Source organism: Anoplolepis gracilipes, chromosome 13, assembly GCF_047496725.1.
Source record: "Anoplolepis gracilipes chromosome 13, ASM4749672v1, whole genome shotgun sequence".
Classification (NCBI taxonomy): domain Eukaryota; kingdom Metazoa; phylum Arthropoda; class Insecta; order Hymenoptera; family Formicidae; genus Anoplolepis; species Anoplolepis gracilipes.
Window position 1 is genome coordinate 4,606,057 of NC_132982.1, and position 24,692 is coordinate 4,630,748.

A 24,692-nucleotide genomic window follows, 5' to 3' on the forward strand; every position below is an offset into this window, starting at 1 on the left:
TCTCTGAGATAATTTATTCATTTATATATATATATATATATATATATATATATATATATATATATATATATAAATGAATAATGAATGTGTACATAAGCGAATTTAAGCATTATTTATATTCCATTCGAGTCTAATTTGACATATTAGATAGAGAGAATATAAACAGTGAGTAGAGCTGTGAGAAAAGATTGAAAACAAGATTGAAAAGGATTAATGAGATTTGCAAGTTGCAATACATCTCTAATCTTTTTATTTCATTTTTTTCTTAGCAACGAAGAATTTTTTCTCTTTTTCTCTCTTTCTCTCTGTCTGAAACTGTCAATTGATTTATCAAAGAGATCGTTTCTAGTTATGTTACCGCTTTGTCTACGTTTGTGATTGCGAAACACGGTTGAATTGATTGTTCAAAGCTAGTTTGAAATTGCAAATTGCATAATATTATATGTTCTTTATCTTATACAATTATAATGTAAAATCACGAATACTTTTTTAAATCAGAAACATAACAAGGAATTTTTAAGTACGGAAAAATTATAATGTCAAGAAAATCACATTCAGAAACTATAATTAATATCTAAGGCGTATTAATATATACGAAGTATCTGTAGTGAAGAGAAACTAATTGCATGAATAAAATTAAAATGATTAATCTTCAAGCGTAATAAAAATGATTGAAGAAGTTAATTTATAATTGGAAATTTCATGGAAATCATTTTTTTTCACGTCAATGTTATCTTAAATTAAAGATGCAGCGATAACACAGAGTCAGATAAGCGAATTCCAACTAAAACGAAAATACAAATCCGAATGAGTTCGTCTCTATTGAATTCGAATTCAATATAAGCTTTCTTCTTTATGTCGGGAATCATGCATTATTGAAATTCAATTCCGTTTGTCTTGCTATGTCATTTCTCTTCGATACAGTTTTTCGATTTCTTTCAAATCTTTCTGTTTAAAAACAATTTTCAAATATAAATATAAAATAAAATATAAAATATATAAATATAAAAATAGATTAATGTAAATATAAATAAATATAAAAAAAATTCAAGTTTAAATGATTTAAGGAGAAAAAGAGAGCGTGTCTTACCAAATGTAATTAATATAATATGAAATAATCCAGTATTTTTTCTTGATCGAAAATCATAAGCACGCATATGCGAATGCAAGAAAAAAAATTACAAGCGAAAACTATAACATTTTTCATCCGACTAGTACGTATATACGTGCATTATAGCAAGAGCTACCTATCGGTTTTTAATCCCGTATCTGACATAAAACAATTTCGCCAACGTTCGCATTACATGTATACGGCAATGTAGCACGTTTTAATTAAATCGCGGTTATCACTCGCTGCTTGCTCATGGATGTTGTATCCGTCACGCTAGCACACGTAATTCTTTCGATAGCGAAAGTAGCATACATGGCATGTGATAGGTACACATGACATTTCTCGCGTCACATTTCTTCAATCTGGATTAATCCTTTATCCTTAAAATCGTCAACAAATTTTCCTTGAAATTTTGCGTACAATTAAAAATTTCTAAAATTTTAAATTAATTGATTGAGTGATTATGTAAATGAAGACTATATGATGATCGACATAATTCGAATTCTTTGTTTAAATAAATTTTGAAAAGAAATATTTATATTATTTTTGAAAGAAATATTTAATAAAACATAATGACATCATGTACAGAGAAAGAGAGAGAGAGAGAACACACTTTATAAAATAAATTATAAAATTTTAAAGATGTATTTTTTTCACGTAAATGTGCCCTTTATTTTTTTTTTTTTTTTATTAAAATGTTAAAAGTTAAAATTGTTTACGAGTTTTATAATGATAAATAAATACATAATACAGTTGGTTTAAGTACGAAATTGTAAAATTTTAATGTTCAATTTCTCATATTCTTAGTAATATTCTGCGTAATCCAAAAGTAATTTTCACGTAGGTATGAAATGTAGCTTTCGCTTAAGTCGAAATTGCTCTAAGGTATTTGAAACGTGCTCAGCTGTTCGTGTGTGTCACGTGCCACGTATTAACAGACTACGACATAATTTTTTCATTACATTCAAAACTAAGAGCGAAATGAACCGGAGTGGTTCGAGGGACGTCGAAATCCTCCTGAAAAATTTATTGCGTCGCAAAATAGAGATAGAGATATTGCGTGTAAAATATCACTTCCGACGCATCGGAGTTCGCGTTTTTGATATAACATATCGCAGTATACCGCGAGTTTACTGCGACATATTTTTTTACTTTTTTCCTTTTTTTTTCTAATGAGAAATCGCGCTCTTGTTATAGTGATTCGCGGACGTTTACATTGTGCGGCACGAACTTCGACTTAGCTATAATTTAAATGTCGCGAAAGAAAAATGACTTCGCATACAAATCGAAGCGGCGAATAATTATATGCCTGGCAAATGAGAACGCATTGATCACCTGACTGATAACTATCGATCAACATACAGAATTCAACACTATCAGATGTTCTTTTAATCTATGAAACCGAATTTAAAATTAACGTGGGGCACGTAAACCGCGTTTGTACGAAGTTTATATTTCAGTAAAAAGTAAAGAGTCTAATCGAATTAAAATCGAATAAAAGAACATCTGGTGTGTGGTTCTGAAAGTGCTTTTATTTGTTAATTTCTAAAAGAATGTCTCTTATTTGTTTGTCATCTCAATCCCATATTGGTTTTTGTTTATATCTCTTCGTCTATCACGTACATTTTGTTCTAAATATAGTTATTTTGTAAATATAATTTATATAATTTTATCAAGCAGCTTTTTAAACATATTAAGATATTGGAATACATGTTATGATAATATTGAAAGAAATATTTTAAAAAATAATTTAACGAGTAAATGTGCGTCGAACGCAACAACTTGTCTCCTCTATTGACTCGCTTTCGCAATCTAATTATCTCAACGCGGAAGTGCGCTAACGGTTCGAAGTGGGTTCAAACTGCGAGATTGGATTAATATATCCGCTCTAAGCGGGTATATGAATAATCTGCACGCGGTAATTTCCTCTTTTCCCTTTTCGAGTTTTCCATAAGTGATGTTATGAGTTAACATTTGATAATTTATAATTAAATTATTTAATATTTTTAGATATGTATATGCTTTTTTTTTTTAAATTTACGACATATTAAAAGTACATGTTTCTTCAATTGTGATATCAGAGATAGAAAAGAAGGAAATTAACCAGAAAAAAAATAATGAGAACAACACTTGAACCTTTTCCATAGCGATTCCGATCATCCTTGCATATTTCTCTCTGACATTTCTTGTGACATTTCCGTATAATATAACATGTGCGAAAAAGCGCGTACCAGCTCTCTAATGATCATTGATCTTAATTAATATACATTAGCAGTACTAAATCACAGCAGTATCTTCTGTTTTTACTATTCGACATTTACAGATCATTAAAATCAAATTAAGATTTTGCCCATTCGTTATAGATATACAGAACTGTTGGCCCTTCAGCAATAATTATACGTCCTTAGTTAGATCCTTTGATGTGGCGAAATTCATAGATCTTGAGTGCCACAATATTACTAGAAGCATATTCGACATGCTTTTCAGAGATGGACTTTACTGTTCATATAATATAGATGCATCGTTAAAATATATTAAACCAACATTTTAAGTAAGAAGTAGAAAATTTTCTTAACGAAATCTGAATTTCAAATTTTTAACTTATCTCATCTTCTTAATTTTCAATATCAAATACCTTGTTATAATTATGATTTGGAATAAAAAACTTGATCAAATAAATTGTACTTAGAATTAGATAATTAAAATTTAAGTGTTTTATCTTGCATCGTTGAAGCTTAAGTCATAAAAAAAACATTTTTATTTTCGATTGTTAAGTAACTCAATACTCATCAATATTTTAATGTATATATTTTTTATAATTATATATTTTTGCCTCAGATTTAGTAAACAATTAACTTTTATTAATATTTTGAAGGTTCTTATAGGATTAACATTTTATAAATGCGTGTCAGACACACAATATATTTCACGTAATATATTTCTGTAAAAAATATTACAGAATTAAGCAACAAGTATAAAAAACAGAAATGTATTTTTACTACCTATTGCGTAATTTTACCTCTATTGTTTATGTAATTTTATATACTTTTCTTACGTATGTGCATTCATCGGCAATAAGTTCCATTTTTATTTCGATTTAGATGATTAATCAAACTATTTATACAAATAAAATCGCTGAAGTTTTGTACGCTTGTACATGTCAACACAGTGATATATAATATCTCGAGAAGTACTTTTTATTCGATTACCTTCTTGCTCGGATAAATCTGCCATTTCGTTCAATTTCTCGTAACTACTTTTCTCCTTCTATTACTGATTAATGATGTATGTTGTTTTCTACAGTGCGATATATACAAGATATTTTTGAAAGAGTACTGCTATTATTCATAGCTTGTTGATTCTTTGCAAAATATTACGCATTATTAAAAATGCATTTTAAGTAAATTATTATTTGTCAATAAACAATTTTAACATAACATTTTTCATATAAAATATAGTTATATAAAATATAGTTATATAAAATATATAACTATATATTTCTTGTTGTTTTATTTTTTTTTTCTCAAAAAATAAAAAGTAAAAAAGTTTTGTGAGTTATGGTTTTCTTCACAAAACCAACCAATATGTTGTGTGTACGCTGTTTGTTGGCAAAACACCGATTTTTTATTCCGAATGAAATGATCAATCAAACTACATAGCGGAAAGTAACACAATTTTCGCAGTTTTATATTTCCAATAATGTAGGATTTAGCACAAATTTTTACACAGTTTCTACTTAAAGTCACCGCACAAGCTTTTCCGTAACACATTACGTTAAGTACTGACTTAAACTTCAACAAACAAACAAAAAACGTATTAGCAAAACCATTACGCGTTTTTGTTTGTGTGTTATGTACGGGTTTAAATTTACGGTAAATATATATAACGTAAGATATTACGGAAAAGCTTATGCGGTGACCATTATTATTTTTCTAATTTCCCGTAATTTATTCAGTTTCAACTAATCCTACATTTAATGCGAAACAAACCGAACAGGTTTTTACAATATCGAACAGATTTTTCAAAATTGCAGTTTATATCGTTATCTCATGTGATGTATAAGCGTAACGAACAGAGATTAAACGGCTTATTATTTATAACGGTTTTAATATATACATATATTATCTTTTGTTATATAAAACATAAAATTTATTATATATTGCACGTCTTTATTAAATAATATATACACATTATTAAAAAACCTGCAAGGTTTAACAATAAATGCATTATTCTAAAGTGTATGCACTCTTTTTAAATTTCATATCTCATTATACCAACGTTATTTTACATTCATCATACAATTATATAATTTTTATATATCTACATTCCATCGTTATATTTTTGCGTTTCCAAATTTAAAGTTTACACAATATGCTAATTAAATTTATTTTCGTGCATAATAAAATTAAATATCAAAAGTTCAACAAATGATTTGAATATTTAATTGAAGTGTACATATATTTTCACGTGCGAAAAAACGTGTATTACATCCGTCAGTGTCACATATAGAAAATATATGGGAGAAATGTATGAGAATAGTCGTTAAAATAAAAATGTCTGATTTTCTTTTCTGGAAATGAATGGCATAACGGAAGAATAATATCTGCAAGGGAAGAAAATCTTTTATTTGCGATTGCGTATTTGAAAAATGTGAAATCTAATTTTGCGCACTTATTTATATTATGAAAATCACACAGCTTGAGTTGTAATGTTACAGAGAGTAACTCAAGGCTCAAGAAGTTGCGAGCAATTTGTCATGAGTAATGAGAAAAGTAGGCTTTTATTAATGTCATTTTGTCGTCAAGAAAAGATATGCTCATCTTATATTCTTTCTCGTATCTTAATATGATCATCCTGCTTGAGTTTCGTGAAGAATGTTACATGTATATATATCATATATTTTTGTATATTTGATATTACTTGTATATAAAGTTTTAAAGCTACGATCTATAGCACTGTCATGAAGGTAATAAATAGAGCTTAATAAGATGGACAATAGGGAGCAACTACATTGTAAGATTTATTGATCGTCGAAACAGATGACACATTGTATCCTGTTTCATAAAGCAGACCCTATACATATCATGTAAACGTGTGATTTCATATAGGGTCGTGATACAAATATTACATTCGCTCAGAATTTAATAAATCTTCTCGATAACAATATCGAATAATTAGATGTAGTAATGTAATATATTAATCATTATAATTGTCACTCTTACAATTTTTGGATCTGAAATGTATTGTAAGATATGTTTGAAAGAGATGTGGAAATTTAATTTATTTGTGAGAAAGATATTTCAAGTAAATTATAATCCAATAATTATTTTCAGTATATTAGGAAGAAATTTTGTATCTTCGTTTAGCAATCTCTTTATAGTTAAATTCGGATATATGGCACAATCAAATATAATTTATTGCTAATTTGTTTTGTTTTAATCTTAAATTTTATTACATTAATGGGCTAAACATATGGTTAGCTTATACAAGAGCAAAATATACGTACAGATTTACAAAATTAAATTTTACATTTTTAAAATATATGCAACTGAAAGCAATATTTTTTTTTACAATTTACAGTTTGCAACGACGTGTTGTTCTTTTGTTATGCCATTTATTTTTTTAGTAAAAGCACACATTTCTATTTTAGTGACTATTTTTATTCATTATGTATATGTGATATTGACAGATATGTATATGTACGTTTATTCGTGAAAACATTTAAATAATTATCCTTTTTTTTATTAAAAAATTTCTTTTTGATTTTGATATTAAAAATTTTTTTAAATTAATCTCAAGATACATGAGTCCTGAATTTAATATTCGTAAATCAATTTTTGATTATTTTTTCAACTTAAGATAAATAATAATTTAACATTCATCGATATGATATGTTCATAGAATTTAGTGTTGCTTTATAAAATATTAATAAATCTAAATCACATAAAGCAATGTTTAAAGAGTAATTAATATTTAAAAAAATAATTATTAAGCATAATTATAAATATGTGTTTGCTTCGAGATTACTTGCTATCGCTCGATGTCTTCTCGAATTTCTTTCTCCTTTTGTTGCTTATTTTTTGTTTCTCCTTCACGCCTATCCTCTCATCTTATTTGCAAAAACACGTTTAATTACGATTGCGTATGTACTAATCATGAGAATACGGCAATCGCATGGCACTTTACATAGTATTTCCGATATTAATCGCACATGACGCGTATTTTATTTTATATTACAACGGAAAATCGCAAAAATCACGATTACACGAAATTAAACTAATAAATAAATATGCAAGTTAAAATTAAATATTCATAGAATATCTAAAAATATGCTGACTATAACGATAGATATCAATTGAATAAAAATAAATAATAAAATACACGTTTCAATAAATTATACATTAGCGCCAAATTTATAATACGCGACTAATAAATATAAGATTGATAGAAATTGTATTTAATAATTAAGTACCTCTCAAAGACACTCGAGTCAGATTAATTTGTATTCATGATGCTTTACTAATGACTGAGAAACACAAAACTGTCATCGGTTCTGATGTTGCACGATACTATGCAAGTTAATAACTAAATAAGCGATAATCGCGATAATTAATTAATCATCCGGACTGATAATCACTTATAAGTATAATAATCGCTGCGGATAATGGCGTTGATATCTCCTAATACTTGTGATTACACATTTCGAGAGGTAATATTAATAACAATATACAAAGTGACTGCCTGTTCATTCGAGTCTCGCTGCACGAGTGACAAAATTATGATATAACAATTCTTTTGTTTTGTAAGTTTAGATGAATTATTTATAAATGATTGATACATTGCTTTTTTTTATTTGAATCAGTCTCACGATTTATGTATTATACATCTCCCTTTTCTCAGTTCGAAAATAATTAGTAAATTACACTTAAATAAAAATTAAAAATTCAAGGCACATGATGAAAAATATTTAAATTTTCTCGAACTTATATGAAATAATGATTGTCTACAAAAAAAGTTTGCGATGTAACAATAATTTATAATTTCTGTAAGCTGTTGCTTTGATTATGAAATATATAAATTGTATGAAATATTTGCTTTGATAGATCATCTCGGTACATTTATAAACGATCAATCTCGGGAGTTAATTAATCACACGAATGAATAATCTCCAAATATTTGTCGAATCAGGTTTCAGTATTTTTTTACTACTTATAATATATGATATGAATCGTTACAGTATCTCTCGAAATACGATCGCGATAAATATATACTAGGAAATGACAAGCACGATCATTTTCTATGAATGATAGGGGCTTATTAACTCACGCGATTAATTAACTTTCAGGATTAGTAATACATACGTGGGTATATCGAGATAACAGCTATTTATCAAATCAGTTGCCTTGCCATTTATACATTTCAAATCAAGATTGAAACGGTGCAGACAGGTTATAGAAATTATCGTCTAACTTTTTTTATCGGCAAACTTTTTTAAGGATAATTATTTTTTTGAAGGCTCAAAAAAAAAGAATTTAAATATTTTTTACGTATTACGTATTATAAATCTTTCGTCAATTTATAATTTGCTTATTATTTTGAGATTGAAAACGCGAAAAAATAATATATGAATTATTTAAAATACACACAGTTTTAATTTAGTTACAATACTTTCTGTATTTTCAAAACTGTATTTACAAAACACATCGAGTGATTCAAGTAGGTAGAAAAATATTTGTAACACATTTATGAAAACAAACATGATACATTTACAATTTATCAATGTGCAGCAATAGAAACAAAATATAACATTCTGAATGAATTTTTCTTTCGTAATATGTTACATATTTTGTGAAAACTTGATTACCATACATATTTAACCTTTGTTTTGTTTGGCGTATCATGTTATTGTTACGTGCGGATCGTATTGTTCTTATTCATGCACTGAATCAGAGCGTGACATGTTAGACGCTTTCTGTGTCGTCGTATTATATGTCAAAGTATGATTAGGATAAATACTAAAAGATACCAAACGATCTTGTAATCAATCAAAAATTGTCAATCAATGCAAAAAATCAATTTGTGCTATTATCTTAATTTGTAATCACAACTCGCATTGTATCGAAAAGTATCACGCAAAATAGGCCGATTAATAAAAATGCCGATGTCATTTTTGAATTTACAAAATTTTACATGTTTATTTGATCATCTTGATGTTTAATTAATAAATATAGCTATTATTTTAATTGTATTTCTCTCGTGTGTCACATAAATTCAGCGCTTGTACATATCGATATTTTAAAACGCGTGTATTTTATATTATATGATCTAAATTTATCGCGATAAAACGATGACATTTTCTTCGATATTTCTGAACATCTTTATTTTTATATTTAATTTTAATTTTATTTCATATTTATTTAGTTTTATTCAGTTTCGCAAAATGCGAAATAATAAAATTGCTACTTGTAAAATGTATGCATATATTCTTATTAATAACAAATTTGCTTGCACATTGTTGTTTGGCGGTGATATTTATCTGCCAAATAGATTATAACTTCGTGTAATTGTAATTTTCACGATCTCGCATTACAATTTGGAATGAAGTAAAGTACGTAATCTGTGCGATTAACAGAATGCTATATAAAGTGTTGCGATTGTCACATTGTAACGATTATTTAGTGATCAGTACATGCACGTGATGTTTTCACGAGTGATGGAATTGTGTAAATGCCATGAAGGAACAGAAAAAAAAAACAAGAGAAAAGAAGAAATTCTGGGATAACAGCGAGTTAATGGGTATATGGGTATATTTTATTGTTAGCACTAATTAACTATGAACGCGATAATTACTTTATGAAATATTAATTATTTTGAACTTTGCTTTATATAATTGGAATATATCATTACATGATATCGATATTAATGATTGATATCAGTACATATTATTATTATATTATATTAGATTTAATATATTAATATTTTAAGTTGTTCTATATGTAATTACAATTTTGCTACACATCGTGCATACCAGTACATATTAAATTATTTTTTATCTTAAGTTTTTTCTCTTTTAAAGGAAGTATAAAAAATAATTGAAAATTTATTTTGCAAGTATTAAATTCCAAAATAGTATTTTGAGAATACATTTAATTCAGAAAATTTTAATACCAAAATTGAAAAGTTACAATTAACTATTTTAAAATATTTTTTTGCTCTTGTCCAGTTCATTAGGAGTAATAAATTTGAGATTAGAGCAACAGATTAGCATTTGATTATGCCATCCGAATTTCATCTTTTGTGATAGGTGTTAGGTTAACAAAAATGAATCTCATTTATAACATTTTTTTAAAGAGGTTCTTAGCTAAAAATAAACTTATATTATATGATCTCATATAAAAACAGTTATTTATATTAAAATTTGTATGGAAATGATATTAGTTATACTACTTTTGCATGTGTAAAACTCTTTATGTTTATACTTTCATATTTTATTATTCCAACAAAGTCTTTAAATGGCGTCTTTGCAATATAGCATCTTATAAGTACTGTTAATGATTACAAGTGAGATTTTATATTGCGTAATTACCAATTAAAAAACTATCCATGTATAAAAATATACATGTATATGTATATAATTTTATGAATTTTTATGTAATATTTTTATTTTTTGCGACATGTTTCATTGTAAATAAATATAAAGAGTTTTACGCTATTACTGCAAACAATGATAAATTTGAAAAATCTCTCTATAGTGAAATGGGAATAATACAGCTTTTATATTATTTAATAACTGAAAAATTTTACCATTTTAAAATATATTGAATTGGAAATAAAGTCGCAATAAATAAATCATAGCAATAAGCATCTTTTACAAAAAATAAAAAATTGGAAGAGTCTAAATCCGTAAAAATTTAATCTGAAATACATATATGTGTGCTTTAAGTAAATACTTTTTGCCTTCAAATTTTACATAAAAACATGTGAGAAAAATATATATTATGTACATTCTCTCAATTTTTTAGATTATTCTATCACGGGTACGGTCATGAACTTTTTATTCGTGTCGCGAAACGTTACACGTGTTATATCGCGGAAACGATAGTTCTCCGATTAAGTTATCGGACGACGATGCTGACCAGGTTTGCGATTGCCTTTGCTGTCGCTTTCGACTTTGGTGCTGCAGCTGCATAGAGCCCGTAAAAGCGTTAATGGCTTGCATTATTTCGCCGAAACTTGTTAGCAAAAGGAAATGATCTTTTTTTTCGTATAATTTTAAAAGCGAATACACACGCGATATATTTGTCGATGTGAAAATTACATTTAATGAGGACAAATAAGGAAATAATGAAAAAGTTTAGGAAGAACAGTCAAATATAAGTTAATAAATATTTCTATTTAATGAAAATATAATTAATTAAACATAAATATTTATCGTAAAGAGTATCACATAATCCTTTTTAATAATTTTTCAACAAATTTAAAGAAAAATTCAATTTTTCTTGTGATATATCAGACTAATTTTCGATGTTCGAAAGGTTATTTATTAGATCAATTGAAATATCGATCTCGCTATATAAATGATATAATAAACTACCACTACGGCATCTTTGCTCTGGACGCTGGTATTATATAAGGTATCCTAAAACAATGGATGATAAAATAAGTCGATATTACGTTAGCTTAACGTCGTAAACTATACTCAAACGACTTTGCAACACGAATAAGCTGCCGCATTAAACTTTTTTTTCACGTTGTCGTGACTTTAATATATTGTAATTTTTCTTTTTAATTTTTTATTCACAAATTACCGAAAGATGGAATAGAAAAAATATTTCTCTTATGAATTTTATTTCAATATGATTTTCTAATAATAAATAATGCGTGGAATTCTAAGATGGAATAATCCGATAAGATATTTAGATAAGATCGTATAAATTAACGATCGACAATTATATTAGCTTTACTGATTATTTCATTCCTAGATAAAAAAATTTAACGATAAAATACTAGATCACTCTATCGTGTACGTACACGATTTTTTCAGCCATATCGCGAAACGTTATGCTACACGTGGAAACGATAGGTCTTCGATTAAATTATGACGGTGCCGGCCAGTGTAAAATTGCTTTTGCTACGAGAGAGGTAAATCACACATTTTTTTAATTCTTTTCTTATAACTTTTAAAGAAAAAATTATTTAAGTCAAACTGAAAATTGAAAAAAAAAATTTCCTAGGTCAGAGGGATTATTTAAGATATAATAAGTAAAATTGGAAACGATTACATTTGTATTATTAGGATGTAATATTTTTTTCTCTTTCAACCTAGAGGAGAGATGTATGGTTAATTTTGTATTTGCGGCATCAGCATTTGTTAATATACGTATCTGATAATTGCATTACATTATCCGATATAATTTTCAATAGTATTAATTACAATACTATCTTTGCACAAATAGCTACAAAACGGTCGGCCTATATTACTTCCTCTCGAATTGCGCGCACAGACAGATCGATATGACGCGGTTGGCTTTCTACCAACGCGCGTATTTTCATTCTCGATCTATGGGACGGAATAATGGTGATAAAGTTCGTTTGTTCCAAATCTCACGAGCGGCGTTATTCCCGCGATTTTTATTCGGTAACGTTACATGATGCGTGAATATCGGAACTGCTTCGTATTGTACGCCTGTACAACACGAGCATGACAAATTCTGACAATATTGATGATCGACCTCTTGTCGATACTTGTCGTATAATAACGCGTAATCTGTGATTCATATTTTATATATCAAAATACAGAAATTTTCAACAGGAATTACAGATAGATATTCATTTCGATACTGCAGGTTTAAAATGCGACGTTTATATATCGCATTGCGCGATGGCATAAAATGCTCAAATCTGTGTAATAACAGAAGAATGAACGTTATCCTCTCTCACATGTGTCTCTAATCATTTAATCCATTTTCGCGTGTCGCGGATTACTGTTGCGAATAATGTGCCGTTTTAAGGAATGCAATGCAATGAACACGTGGAAACTTTGTTACATGCTGTAATGCATTCTGGAGATACGGAATAATCATGACAAATAGAATTTACCTGCACGAGCACGTACTCGTCTAATCGAAATATTTATAATCAAGCACAATAATAACGCGAATTCTTTTATGAATGCTTTAATGAATTTGAGCGCTATAATGTATACTAGAAAATACCCGTGAGTTAATTCTCCTTTAGAATATGTATATTATTCCATTGAACTTTAAAAATTCATATATTTCAAATGATTGAATGAATCGAGAAATTTGTACAGATTTATATTATACACAATATATTTGTGGGTAAAAATCGTTTTTTTTTGCCATTTTATTTGTAATATATTTAATTTTGATTGTAAATTTGTTTTGATTAACGATTTCTTTGATAACTACGATTTATTTTAATAACAATTAAATTGATTTAATTATTTTTAGAAAATAAATGACTGAAATTGTAAATATATATATTAAAAAGTAATTTTCCTACATTATGATTTATATAAGATTATTATTATACAGAAATTTGATGAGAATAATGCCCTTCACGATAACATATAAGTGACTTTATTTATCCGATTAATCAATTTTATAATGTAATGAATTTGCATTTATATCATATTTGGGAGGCATTTATATCATATTTGGGAGGACTATCGTGCTAATTATGAATATGCAACAGCAGATGATATCATACTTTCCAGGTTACGTATAGGATCGATATAAGCAGTAGAACATACATCATTTATAACATCTGCAAAAGTGCTATGCTTGCTCATAGATGAAAAGATAAACGACATGCATCGATTTCTCGTCGTATTTTATCAAAGTAATCAATTGAAATAATATTATATCATTGAGTTCTATGACGTTTCTGTGCTCACATTTCGACTTTTAATTTCAGGAGATTATTATATATATTTTCAGTTTCAGTGCTATTAGATATATTATAAAAATAAATTATAAAATAATATCGATACCAACTATTAACTTTAATGATTAATTATGAAACTGATATCATCTCACCGAGAATTAAACATATTTCTGACCTGGGAGAAAAAAGAATATATATGAGATATATGTATACAGATAGATACTACTAAAAAAAATAGAAAATTTAGAAATTGATTCTTTTCTACAATTATATATATATATATTTTCGAAGTTACAATGGGGAGTGAAAATAAATAAAAAAAAAAAAGAAATGAAACAAGATTGCGCGGTACGTGACTTGAAAGCTATAATGTATAGTGAGGCAATAGAAAGAAATTGGATAATCTCTTTTACAACTACTTTGTGATAAGTCAGTCTGTCAATGTATTTTAATAATGATTATTGATTAAAATATGAATAAAAAAATTTACCATCCTATTTTAAAAAATAATAGAAAATATTTGAGATTGCGACAAAGTTAATTGTACATATCTTTCTCTTTGTCTCTATTATAAAATTATATTTACCTTTTTAAATGTTAAATTTTATTTTTGTTACTATTAAACAGAGAAAAGGTATTATCAAATTTCTCTCCCTCATTTCTTTGCTTTGTGTGCATTTTTTCTTTCGTCAATTTAAAAATTTAATTCTTTTAAAAATAAAATTTTGAATAAAAATATTTTATTTTACGTTTTCCACATTTAATCGTTTTAATATATGACACTCTATTTAATAGTATTATTAGTAATAGACTATTTTGTGCACAAAATATCATTTGCTTTAATTAAAAATTAAAAATTAAACTTTTCATAATCCTTTTTTTTTAAAGTCTCTTTCAGAATGATATTTTCAAAGATAATATATTCAAATTTTTTTTTCTTTACATAGAAAGCTTTGGTTTGGACATTACATATTTCTCCTATTTCCCTTATGATTGAATACAATTTTGGGATTCGATTGAGGACATCAATATGTATTCTGCATACGAATGACGTATGTAACTCAATCAAAATTTAATTATGGTATGTAAAATTTTTTTCTGAGAAAAGGTAGCAGACATATTTTATAAATTTTTCATTTACGCGCATATGAAGTGAATATTGAATACTGAAATTGCTAAAGAGCTCTCACGTGTCTATTTTAAAAGAACGAAATTAAACTTGGTTGAAACTATTCATAAAGCTAATATATGAAAAATTTTATATGGTGTGTTCATATATATTTTAATAGTATAAAAATTTATTTTTAATTTTATGTAACTCTTTGAAAAGATTATATATATTAATTATACATTATTGTATATATAACAATGATATATGTAATTTTTATGAATGTAAAGCTATGATTGCTAATTAAGCATCGATGCCTCTACACAACTATATCAAATAAAATATTTATACATACATCTTTTATAATAATCTTTATTAATACGTGTTATTGTTATATCTTTTAAACCTATTTATTAATTTTTAGATATATTTAAATTAACAAGTCATTAATTTTAAAGAAAATAGATTTAACAATATGTACAGATATATATAATTCTCTCTCTCTCTTTTGTATTTTAAAAAGATTTTATTCCAAAATATTAACGATTGGAGATAAACATATAATACATTTTTTATTTTAGAGATATAAATTTTACTTAGAGATATTTATATATTGATATATGTACAATCTTAATATATCTAAAAATTAATTAAACTATAGAGAAGCTAAACTGTCTACATAAAAACATATTTCTAATTGTGGATTTGAATCTAAAAGAGAGAGAGAGAGAAATAAGTCATCAGTTTGACGGATATTAGTTTCTCAAATCAACAACAGATGGCTAACCACACTTACAGTTATCTCGTATTTATTTTTCGATACGACAAGTTTAAAGGTTGCGACATGAAGCAGACCAAGCAAAAAGGGTACTTGCTACTTCAATAGCACGTCGTGACGGTTTAATATCGGCATGGCGGGGTATGGCCATCAAGACATACCCAGTACATAATTTTTATGAACGCGAGGCTGTTGGCTGCCAATTAAGCACCGGCGCCTCCACCTAATCTTTGCATAATCACAATATTTATTATATCTTTAAACTTGTCGTATCGAAAAATAAATACGAGATAACCGTAAGTGCAGTTAGCCCATCCGTTGTTGATTTGAGCAACTAATATCCGTCAAACTGATGACTTATTTCTCTCTCTCTTTCTCTCTCTCTTTTAGATCCAAATCCACAAAATTATCATTAATTTATTCTAAGAGAACATTTTATATTATTTGCAAACAATATAGCTAAGATCAAAAAAGATATATAAAATGTTGTATAAATTTTAAATATTAATTTTGTACAACTGTATTAGTTAATATACATATATTCAATATTGTATTCCTTATATTTTAAACTTATATTATACTTGTTATTTACACACAGAAAAAAAGAAAAAAATTGCGCGTGTTTTACAAGCTTATTTTATTAGATTACACGAGAAATGAAACAATTAAACTGTTTCAATTTATATCATTGCGTATATATTGTAACGACAAGCCAAAAGCTTTAATTATTGGATGATATTTTATAACAGTATTAAATGCATCAAAGCAACAAAATCCGACAATAAGCTGATTAATTGAGTCCATGAAGAATTTCATTGCAAAACAATATATTGACGGTAAAATGAATTTAACCGTGCACATAAATAAACATTAGCGGAACTCACTCAAAAGAGTAATCCTCAGTATAATTCGAGAATAGTAATCAACTTAACTGTGTACCTGAGCGAAAAGGATTTTTATTACATGACTGATTTATTGATGTTGCGTGCTGATGGAAAAGTTTGCCGCATAAATCCACATATATATATCATAAGTATGTACAGGTAATTTCACATCGTGTCGTTTTTATAGCTGCGCGTTTAGTCTATCATAAGTGAATATAATAATAATTATCCAAACTCTCAATTAATTAAATTGCCAATTAACTGAACTAATGCGACTTTAAGCAAAGTTCTATTACTATTCTAAATTATTAATTCATGTGTTATTTATTTCATTTTCTTATGTTTTATCTATTTGTTTTATTTTTTATTTTTTTTTTTTATAATTATACTAGGTATGTTGTAGTAGCATTTTATGATAATACTTTTTCCTTAGATGAGAATATCTTTTTCCTCGTGGGACTGCGGTTGAATTTTACATCAGATCTAGATATGTAAAGGTTAAAATTATATATGCAGCAAGCGTAATTCGACCTTCATCCCATTACATAGTTTGTTAAAGGGTTAATATGTTAATAAAATGCGAAAGTGTTCTATTTGAAGCACGTTTAGGGCTAATGCCAAAATATTCTCGACGTAAAATCGAATTTTAAGAAATCGTAACTCAATTCTAGCTCGCACAGTATTTCATACGTATTTCCTAGTGTATATTAAAACACGTATATTTATGCATATAGGACTTTTATATTTATTAAATATAAAATATATATCTTTAATGTATTACAATATATTTATAAAATTAAAAATCTAAAAAAATTAAAGATGTAAGGCTACTTAGTTTAATTATTCGAATTACCGGAAAACTTTGATACATTTCTATGAAACAAACGTTGCATCTTATATTAATATATACGTATATTTTTCAATTTTTAAAGTTTTTACGTTCCGGGATTGCGTGGTAGATATGACAATCGATGTGAGAGTAAAATAAGAGACGGAGGCGTAAACTAGTTTTACAAAATGTATTTCACTTGACTTCCTTTCCAATGATTGTGAATTCTGAGAAGGTCAAGATACATTTGGGAATACCGCATAAGCATTTTCTAAAAATTGGGAGAAACGCAAACGGGATATGTGTGATGTCGGGATGTCTTTGCGAATGTCGAATATCAATTTTTGTTACGATGTTGAATATCAATTTTATCACGTACATTGCGAATCAACGTCTTCATGAAATGTGCATTCTGAGATACTACATCGAGTAATATATAGACAAAGATTAAATCATAAATTTTCCTTTTTCTACATGAATACACAGTAAAAGTTTCAATTTGAAATTCACGATTCGTGCAGTTCTTCATTTTAATTTTTATCGTTCTTCTAAAGAACTCCCATATGCATGTATGTTAGAGAATTCATTTATCGTTATCCGTATCGGGAAGTTTTCGAATAAAACTTGAGAAGGCGTGGGATATGGAATAAAAGCGTTCTTTTTCGAGATGAAAGAGAGAGATATTCTTTATGCTAAAATATATTCTTTATGCTAAAAATTATATATATATTTATAACGTGTATAGTAAAACAGTTATTTAAATCGACAGAATTTTTCACAAATAAAAAAAAATTTGCACACAAAAAATAATTAAATTATTCGCTTATATTATAATTTAATAAAATATTACCACAAATAATAATAATGATAAAATAGAAATAACATGTAAATTTATGTATGATATTATTTTTAAAATTTTGTGATTGTTGAATTTTATAAGTGCAGTATTTAATTAATATTTATTTGAACGATTGATGTATATCAATCTCATTTTCATCAGGCAGTTTTATTTCTAACTGTGACAATCTTAAATCCACAAGTCACCTCGGATTAGACCGAGGTAGATTGTGAGAAAATTTATTGCTGAAAGGGGATAATCTCTATTTATCAACCGTGTAAGGCAATTTGGAAAAAACCATTTGTGAACTAAACACATTTCCAATTTTCCTCGCAAACATGTATCAGATACACCGAGGTTAACGAGTTGACCTTAAATAATTTAAGGGAAAAGACGGTCATGAAATCGTTCTTTATTAGTTAATACAAAACCTTTTTAAATCATTAAATAAGATATTTTTATGGATCACGAAACATAATTTGAATAATGCCTTTTTGGAAAGTTTTAATTTTCTATTGCAAAATTAAAATAATTTAATCAAAATTAGAGCTAATCCAACATATTATTACGAGAAGATATTTCAAATAAAGTTCAATAATTAGTTGCATTATACTACCGAAATAAATACAATATATATCTTTATTTCTTATTGATCCTATTCTAAATCAATATTTGAAAGATAAGATTAAGAAGCGTAAATGTTTCGGTAATTCTTATGAAGATAAATGCTTACCTGGAGATAAGGCACGGCCTTGCAGAGTTTTAATCCGAGAAACCAAGTCTCCGTGACATCCCATAAAACTGACGGTGGTAGGCAGATGAGCAAAACGAGGAGATCGGCCACCGCCAGGTTGACAATAAAATAATTAGTCACCGTTCGCATCGAATGATTTCGATAAACGGCCATGCAGACGAGCGCGTTGCCAATCAGACCAACCACAAAAACGACACTGTGCATAGCGATCAGCACCCAGTCAGTGAATTTTGGGAATATATGTTGCACCATCAGCCCGATGTAATCCTCATCGGGGATGCAGTAGTCGTTCGTGCAATTCGTCGCGTTGATGTACTCGAGATCTTCGTCGTTGTCCGTGAACGAGTTGTAATCGACCCCATTCTCGAGCGCGTCGCCCATCGACGCTAACCAAGCGATGATGATCGACGCAACGATATTCATGTTTTAAATTTTTACTGCATCTTTGACGCGATATATCAAGAATACTGCAGATCGTCGTTCGCGCGCGAAATTATATGCCGCGTAAATGATTTAACTAATCGCGATTTGCTTCTAATAATGACGTTCTGTCACATTGTATTACAATAGGCATTCATCGATCGATGGAATTTGAGCAGATAAATCACGTACATAGATAAATCACTCGTTCAATCAAACATTTATTCAAGTTATGTTTTGTGTAAATAAATGACACAGGTGTCATCTCACAGATGATATGTGGCGGCGGATTTTCAGTCGAATAAATCACACGTTGTCAAATAAATTGCAAATATAAATTTACTCGCGATATAAAGTTCCTTGGAGATGCTCGGCGTTTCCGCAACGATCAGTACGCTTTTAAAGTTTGTGACTCTCCTTTTTCTCCTCTTTCTACGGCCGTGACCGTATTTAGGTGATCCCGATGCAGAATTTCTTTGAAGCAAAAATTATGCATTCCTCCGCTTCTCAATGCGCGATTGTAATCAGCTTCGTATCTGTGTAGGAAAGAACGTGATCTTAGAAAAATAAATCATTCATCCCTCGTTGCGGTATCCGCATGTCAGATATAATATTCTCAAGCTGTGCTCTTGAAGTTCGCAACTTGGATATAGCTTCTGCATCGTTTCAAATAGCATTATATAATATGTCAGTAATGCCGAATCCTATGGAATGCAATCCACAGACTTTGAATAGCCCAGAATCATCTCTGCTAAATTCCTATTTTGTAATTCTCTCAACGTGTATATATGTACATATATATATATATATATATATATATATATATATATATATAAAATATATTGTTAATTAAGTTACAGGATGAAACACATGTGAAATGTCACGAACAAATTTTAGGATATTAATGACAAAAAAATGTTAGATAATACATTTTAGAGCATGCACATCTTTTAGATATGTAATTTTTTTTTTTAGTAAACCCGCCACAAAAAGCGGTCCTAAAAATAGTTTAATTTTTTGTCTAAAAACATCTTTTTATAACATTAATATTTTTAAAATTATTTACTTTTCTCGTTTCATGCGCTTTTGCTCTATATTTATATGCCGCTTATTTATTTAAACGAATATAATATTATTGAAGGACTTATAATTTCGCAAATGATAGAAGAGAGCGATTATCGGCTAATTAAGCTGATTTGTATGCACGCGAGAAGCAGCGAGTAAAGTGTTGATTTGAGGCAAGAGGACGAGGCAGTCGCAGTCGCAGAGTGATGTTACAAATAAATCAGTGTCTTTAGAATGCATTTTAGAATTGAAAAACGAATATGTGTCATTGTCCCACGTAAAATATGAAGTCAATTTTTATCATCGGGAATGTCAAAGGTAACGTTCATCACAAATCATCAAATTTTAGAATTTTTGATTTTTAATAATTAAATTAAATTAAATTCTTTTAGAACTACAAACACTGTATATATTCGTCAAGGGATGAGACTTCTTTAACAAATTAAAAGCTTTTAAAAATAACATTGCGATTAAGTGTCGTGTAACGTAATTTATTAATTAATATACACTAAATTCTAAATGATATGGTCTCGTAATTAGAGTATTTTTATCTTGTTTATCGGTAATTTTTTTATATAGAGAATTTTTTATACAGCACAGCTGGAAGTTCAATATTCAACGATATAATGAAGTAGATCGACGTAGTATTTATTCCAGACTATTGAATTATGATATTAGAGACGTAGACTGAAGTCTCCCAGTCAATTCTTGCAAATGAGTTTTCGTCAACAAAGCTGTATTAACTTTAATAAAGAAGATTTATATTGTGGATGTAGATTATAGAGATGAAATAATGTGCGTTGTATATAGAAAATAGAGATGTAAGAGATAATTTAAAAAAAAAAGATTGCGTTTCTAGATTATTGTAAATTATTAGTGACATTATTACATATTCTCATTTCATGCCTTTAGGTGATTTGTTAGTCTGATAACAAAGTTTGTATTATCTGCTCGATCGGTCTATTTTTTATTTTATCGAAATTGTTGACAAAAATTTAGTTATGTGATCATAAAAATCGTACGCGTATAGTTCGTTCCACTTTTCTGAGTTATGGTTTATATAAATCATAATTCATTTATTTATAATGGATATAATTCAATATACATATGTATTTGACACAGGCATCGCCTATTCGTATAAAATAAACTGCTATTTCCTCTTAAATTCAATTTCTGAAAAATCTTTCATTTTTAATGGTTTCTAGAATAAAAATTATTAATATTGATATTTTTATTAACAAAAACTATCAATATTACAAAAAGTATATAAAACTAATTGTAAGAATTAATAAGCTTCTTTTGACTCTAGTTATTTATATTTTTTTCAAACTTGGATTTTTCTTAGAAATATAGTTACGTTAATTTTCATTTATACAATATAATATTATAATAAAAATCATATTATTTATATTCGCAAATTAATATCACAAAATATCATATTAAATATCATATTAAAAAATTAATTTATGTAGATTTTATATTTTCTAGTTTAATATTCAACATTATCTTTGTCTTTCATTTTAGTTTATGTTAGTAGAATAATTTATTTTTACAATTTTAATCCTTAATGGAAAGAGCAACGATACGATTACTATCTATATCAAAAACCTTTGTCGTTTTTTTTTTTTTTTTTTTTTATTTAAAACTGTAGAAAGTACTATTCAGTTTATGTCAGTAGAATAATTTATTTTTACGATTTTAATCCTTGATGGAAAGAGCAACGATACGATTACTATCTCTATCAAAAACCTTTGTCGGTTTTTTTCTATCTAAAACTGTAGAAAGTACTAACCAATAAAAAAGTGCTAATGTCCCCTTAAAGTCCTTTTTTTCCTTTTAATGGCATCAGTGATACGACGAACAAGACATTTATTCGTAAAACTTTCATAGTTCTGTAAAGAATAATCAAAACGACGATCTCGTACTTTATATACAAATTAAATTCGTTTTTATTTTAATTTATATAAATAATTTGTAAATTCAACAAAGATTCTATATTTCCCATGTTTATAAAAATATTTTATATAACGCGATTTATTAATTCTTCTTATTTTCTACAAAGCAATTATCACGCAATTAACTGTACAAGCAAAAAGATACGCCTCTCAAGTGTTACAGGAAATTGAACCGCCCAGGCTATAAGACACTATTTCCGCACTTCTTTGTACCCGACAAAGATTAATTTAACTTTAGTACATGCATGGCAGGAATTACGCGTTATCAGCGGTACAAATAAAAACAAGATAATCGTATGTAAAAAAGAAAAATTGATTATTAGATTTTTTTAACTTTGGACTTTTCAAGATTTTACATTTATCGCGTGCGCAAAATTTAACTCTTGTTTTCTACATTAACTAGATTAGATTTCTTACGTCTTTTACATTTAATAATTTCTCCCTTTTTTTGTACGATGTTTCGTTCATCTGACTAGACTGTATATTCGAGAATAAGTCGAGGTGAGATATCTTGGGCGTATATTTGGGAAGTCAGAAAAATATATTTCCGCATACGAATAAAAACTCGCTGTAGACTTTTAGTATCAGGTCCCGTCATAAAGTTTTTTCCATGCTGATTTATTGCTTGCATAAACGCACCTTCCTTCATTACGATCACGTATCGAGATCGTTAATGATATCGGGCTAATTGTCAAAACAGCTAATTAAATCCGATCCAAAACTAATACATGTAATGTTCACATTTAAGTTTTTTTCTCTTTCTCTACCTCTCGTTGAAAGATTTATATATATATATATATATATATATATGTATGTATGTATGTATGTATGTATATATGTATGTATGTATGTATGTATGTATGTATAAATGCGCAATAAAACTTTAAAGTTACCCTCAAAGATACAATCACATTTAACTTGTTACGCGGTGAAAAGTCGCGTGACTGTCCTTCCTCGATGTATTCATAACAGTAATAATCTTTCTTAAGTGAAAATTTCCGCTTACTTTTACAAGATTAAATTCTGTTTTTTTTTTTTTTTTTTTTTTTTTTTTTTTTTTTACATACGTACTTATATACTATAATTTAATATTTAAACAGGATTATGTTGAAAATATTTTTTGATATTTTTGCATATATTAGCACGTTTTACAATATAGGTAAGACAATAAGAAATAATAAATTTATATATACGTAAGAAATTTATACCGAGACATATCGCAAGATTATTTTTTTCATATACATGATTATAAAATTTAACATTTGAAGCATTTTAGTTATTTGGGATTGCAAATTTCTAATTGTCATATACTAATTTATGAAAAGGTATTTAGAAATTATTAATAACAATAAAAAAGTTATGAAAGCAAATAAATATATGAATAGAAGATATTTCACAATAAAAAAACCTAATACCATATTTGTTAATCTTATTAAAAATGAATTTTTATGCATATTTGTTATATATCCAAGCTACTTGTGTCACTGAATGTATCATTTTTATATAGTATAATATTTATATAAGAAATAAAAATCGTAAAAAGTATCAGAATAAATTTAATATTGTATTTCTCAATTTTAGAATGACACAAGAATGATCTTTCATTGAAATTTGATAAATATATGAGTGTTTTTAAATTGTACAACGTATTCTAAAGTCAATTTGTAAATTTTTCAGAAATAAATAATTTTTGGATAAACATTAAAAATTCTTAGGCGTGTCTGAAAAAAACTATTACCTGTGTATTTATCGAAAAATTTGTTAGCATAAACTTCTGCCGAGCGAAAAGTCAAAGCTTAGAAGTTTTTGGAGAAGCAAAGTTTGCGCGATTTCACAAAGTTTACGTCGATTCTTTTGATTCATGCTTCCGCGGAGCACTTTAGAAAAGTCAAATTGAATCATCACGACGATTTCTCAGAATCGTTAAGTCCATAGTTTCTACAGTGTGCGGAAAAGTAAATACACCCCGTCGAAGCAACGAGCTCCTTCCCGAGGGAGCTCCTTCCCGAGAGAGCTCCTTTGGTGTGAAAGGATGCGAACG

General features: G+C 27.7%; 1 protein-coding gene and 1 non-coding gene across 4 annotated transcripts in view; one reads left to right on the plus strand and one right to left on the minus strand.

Moving 5' to 3' along the window:
* The window catches only part of LOC140672472 (orexin receptor type 2), a 34,274-nt gene extending 9,582 nt beyond the window's left edge, over positions 1 to 24,692 (minus strand). For all 3 annotated transcript variants that reach the window (XR_012047901.1, XR_012047902.1, XM_072904663.1), the window contains exons 1-2: positions 24,390 to 24,692; positions 19,191 to 20,167 (exon numbers count right to left, since the gene is read on the minus strand). Coding sequence is in view for 1 of the 3 variants with exons in the window: in XM_072904663.1 (XP_072760764.1) it covers positions 19,191 to 19,634 (444 nt within the window). In the remaining 2 variants the exon portion in view is untranslated. The remainder of the gene's footprint in view (positions 1 to 19,190; positions 20,168 to 24,389) is intronic.
* On the plus strand, positions 15,989 to 16,127 carry LOC140672840 (U11 spliceosomal RNA). The gene has a single exon (XR_012047956.1). It is a non-coding gene; the product is annotated as a U11 spliceosomal RNA (small nuclear RNA).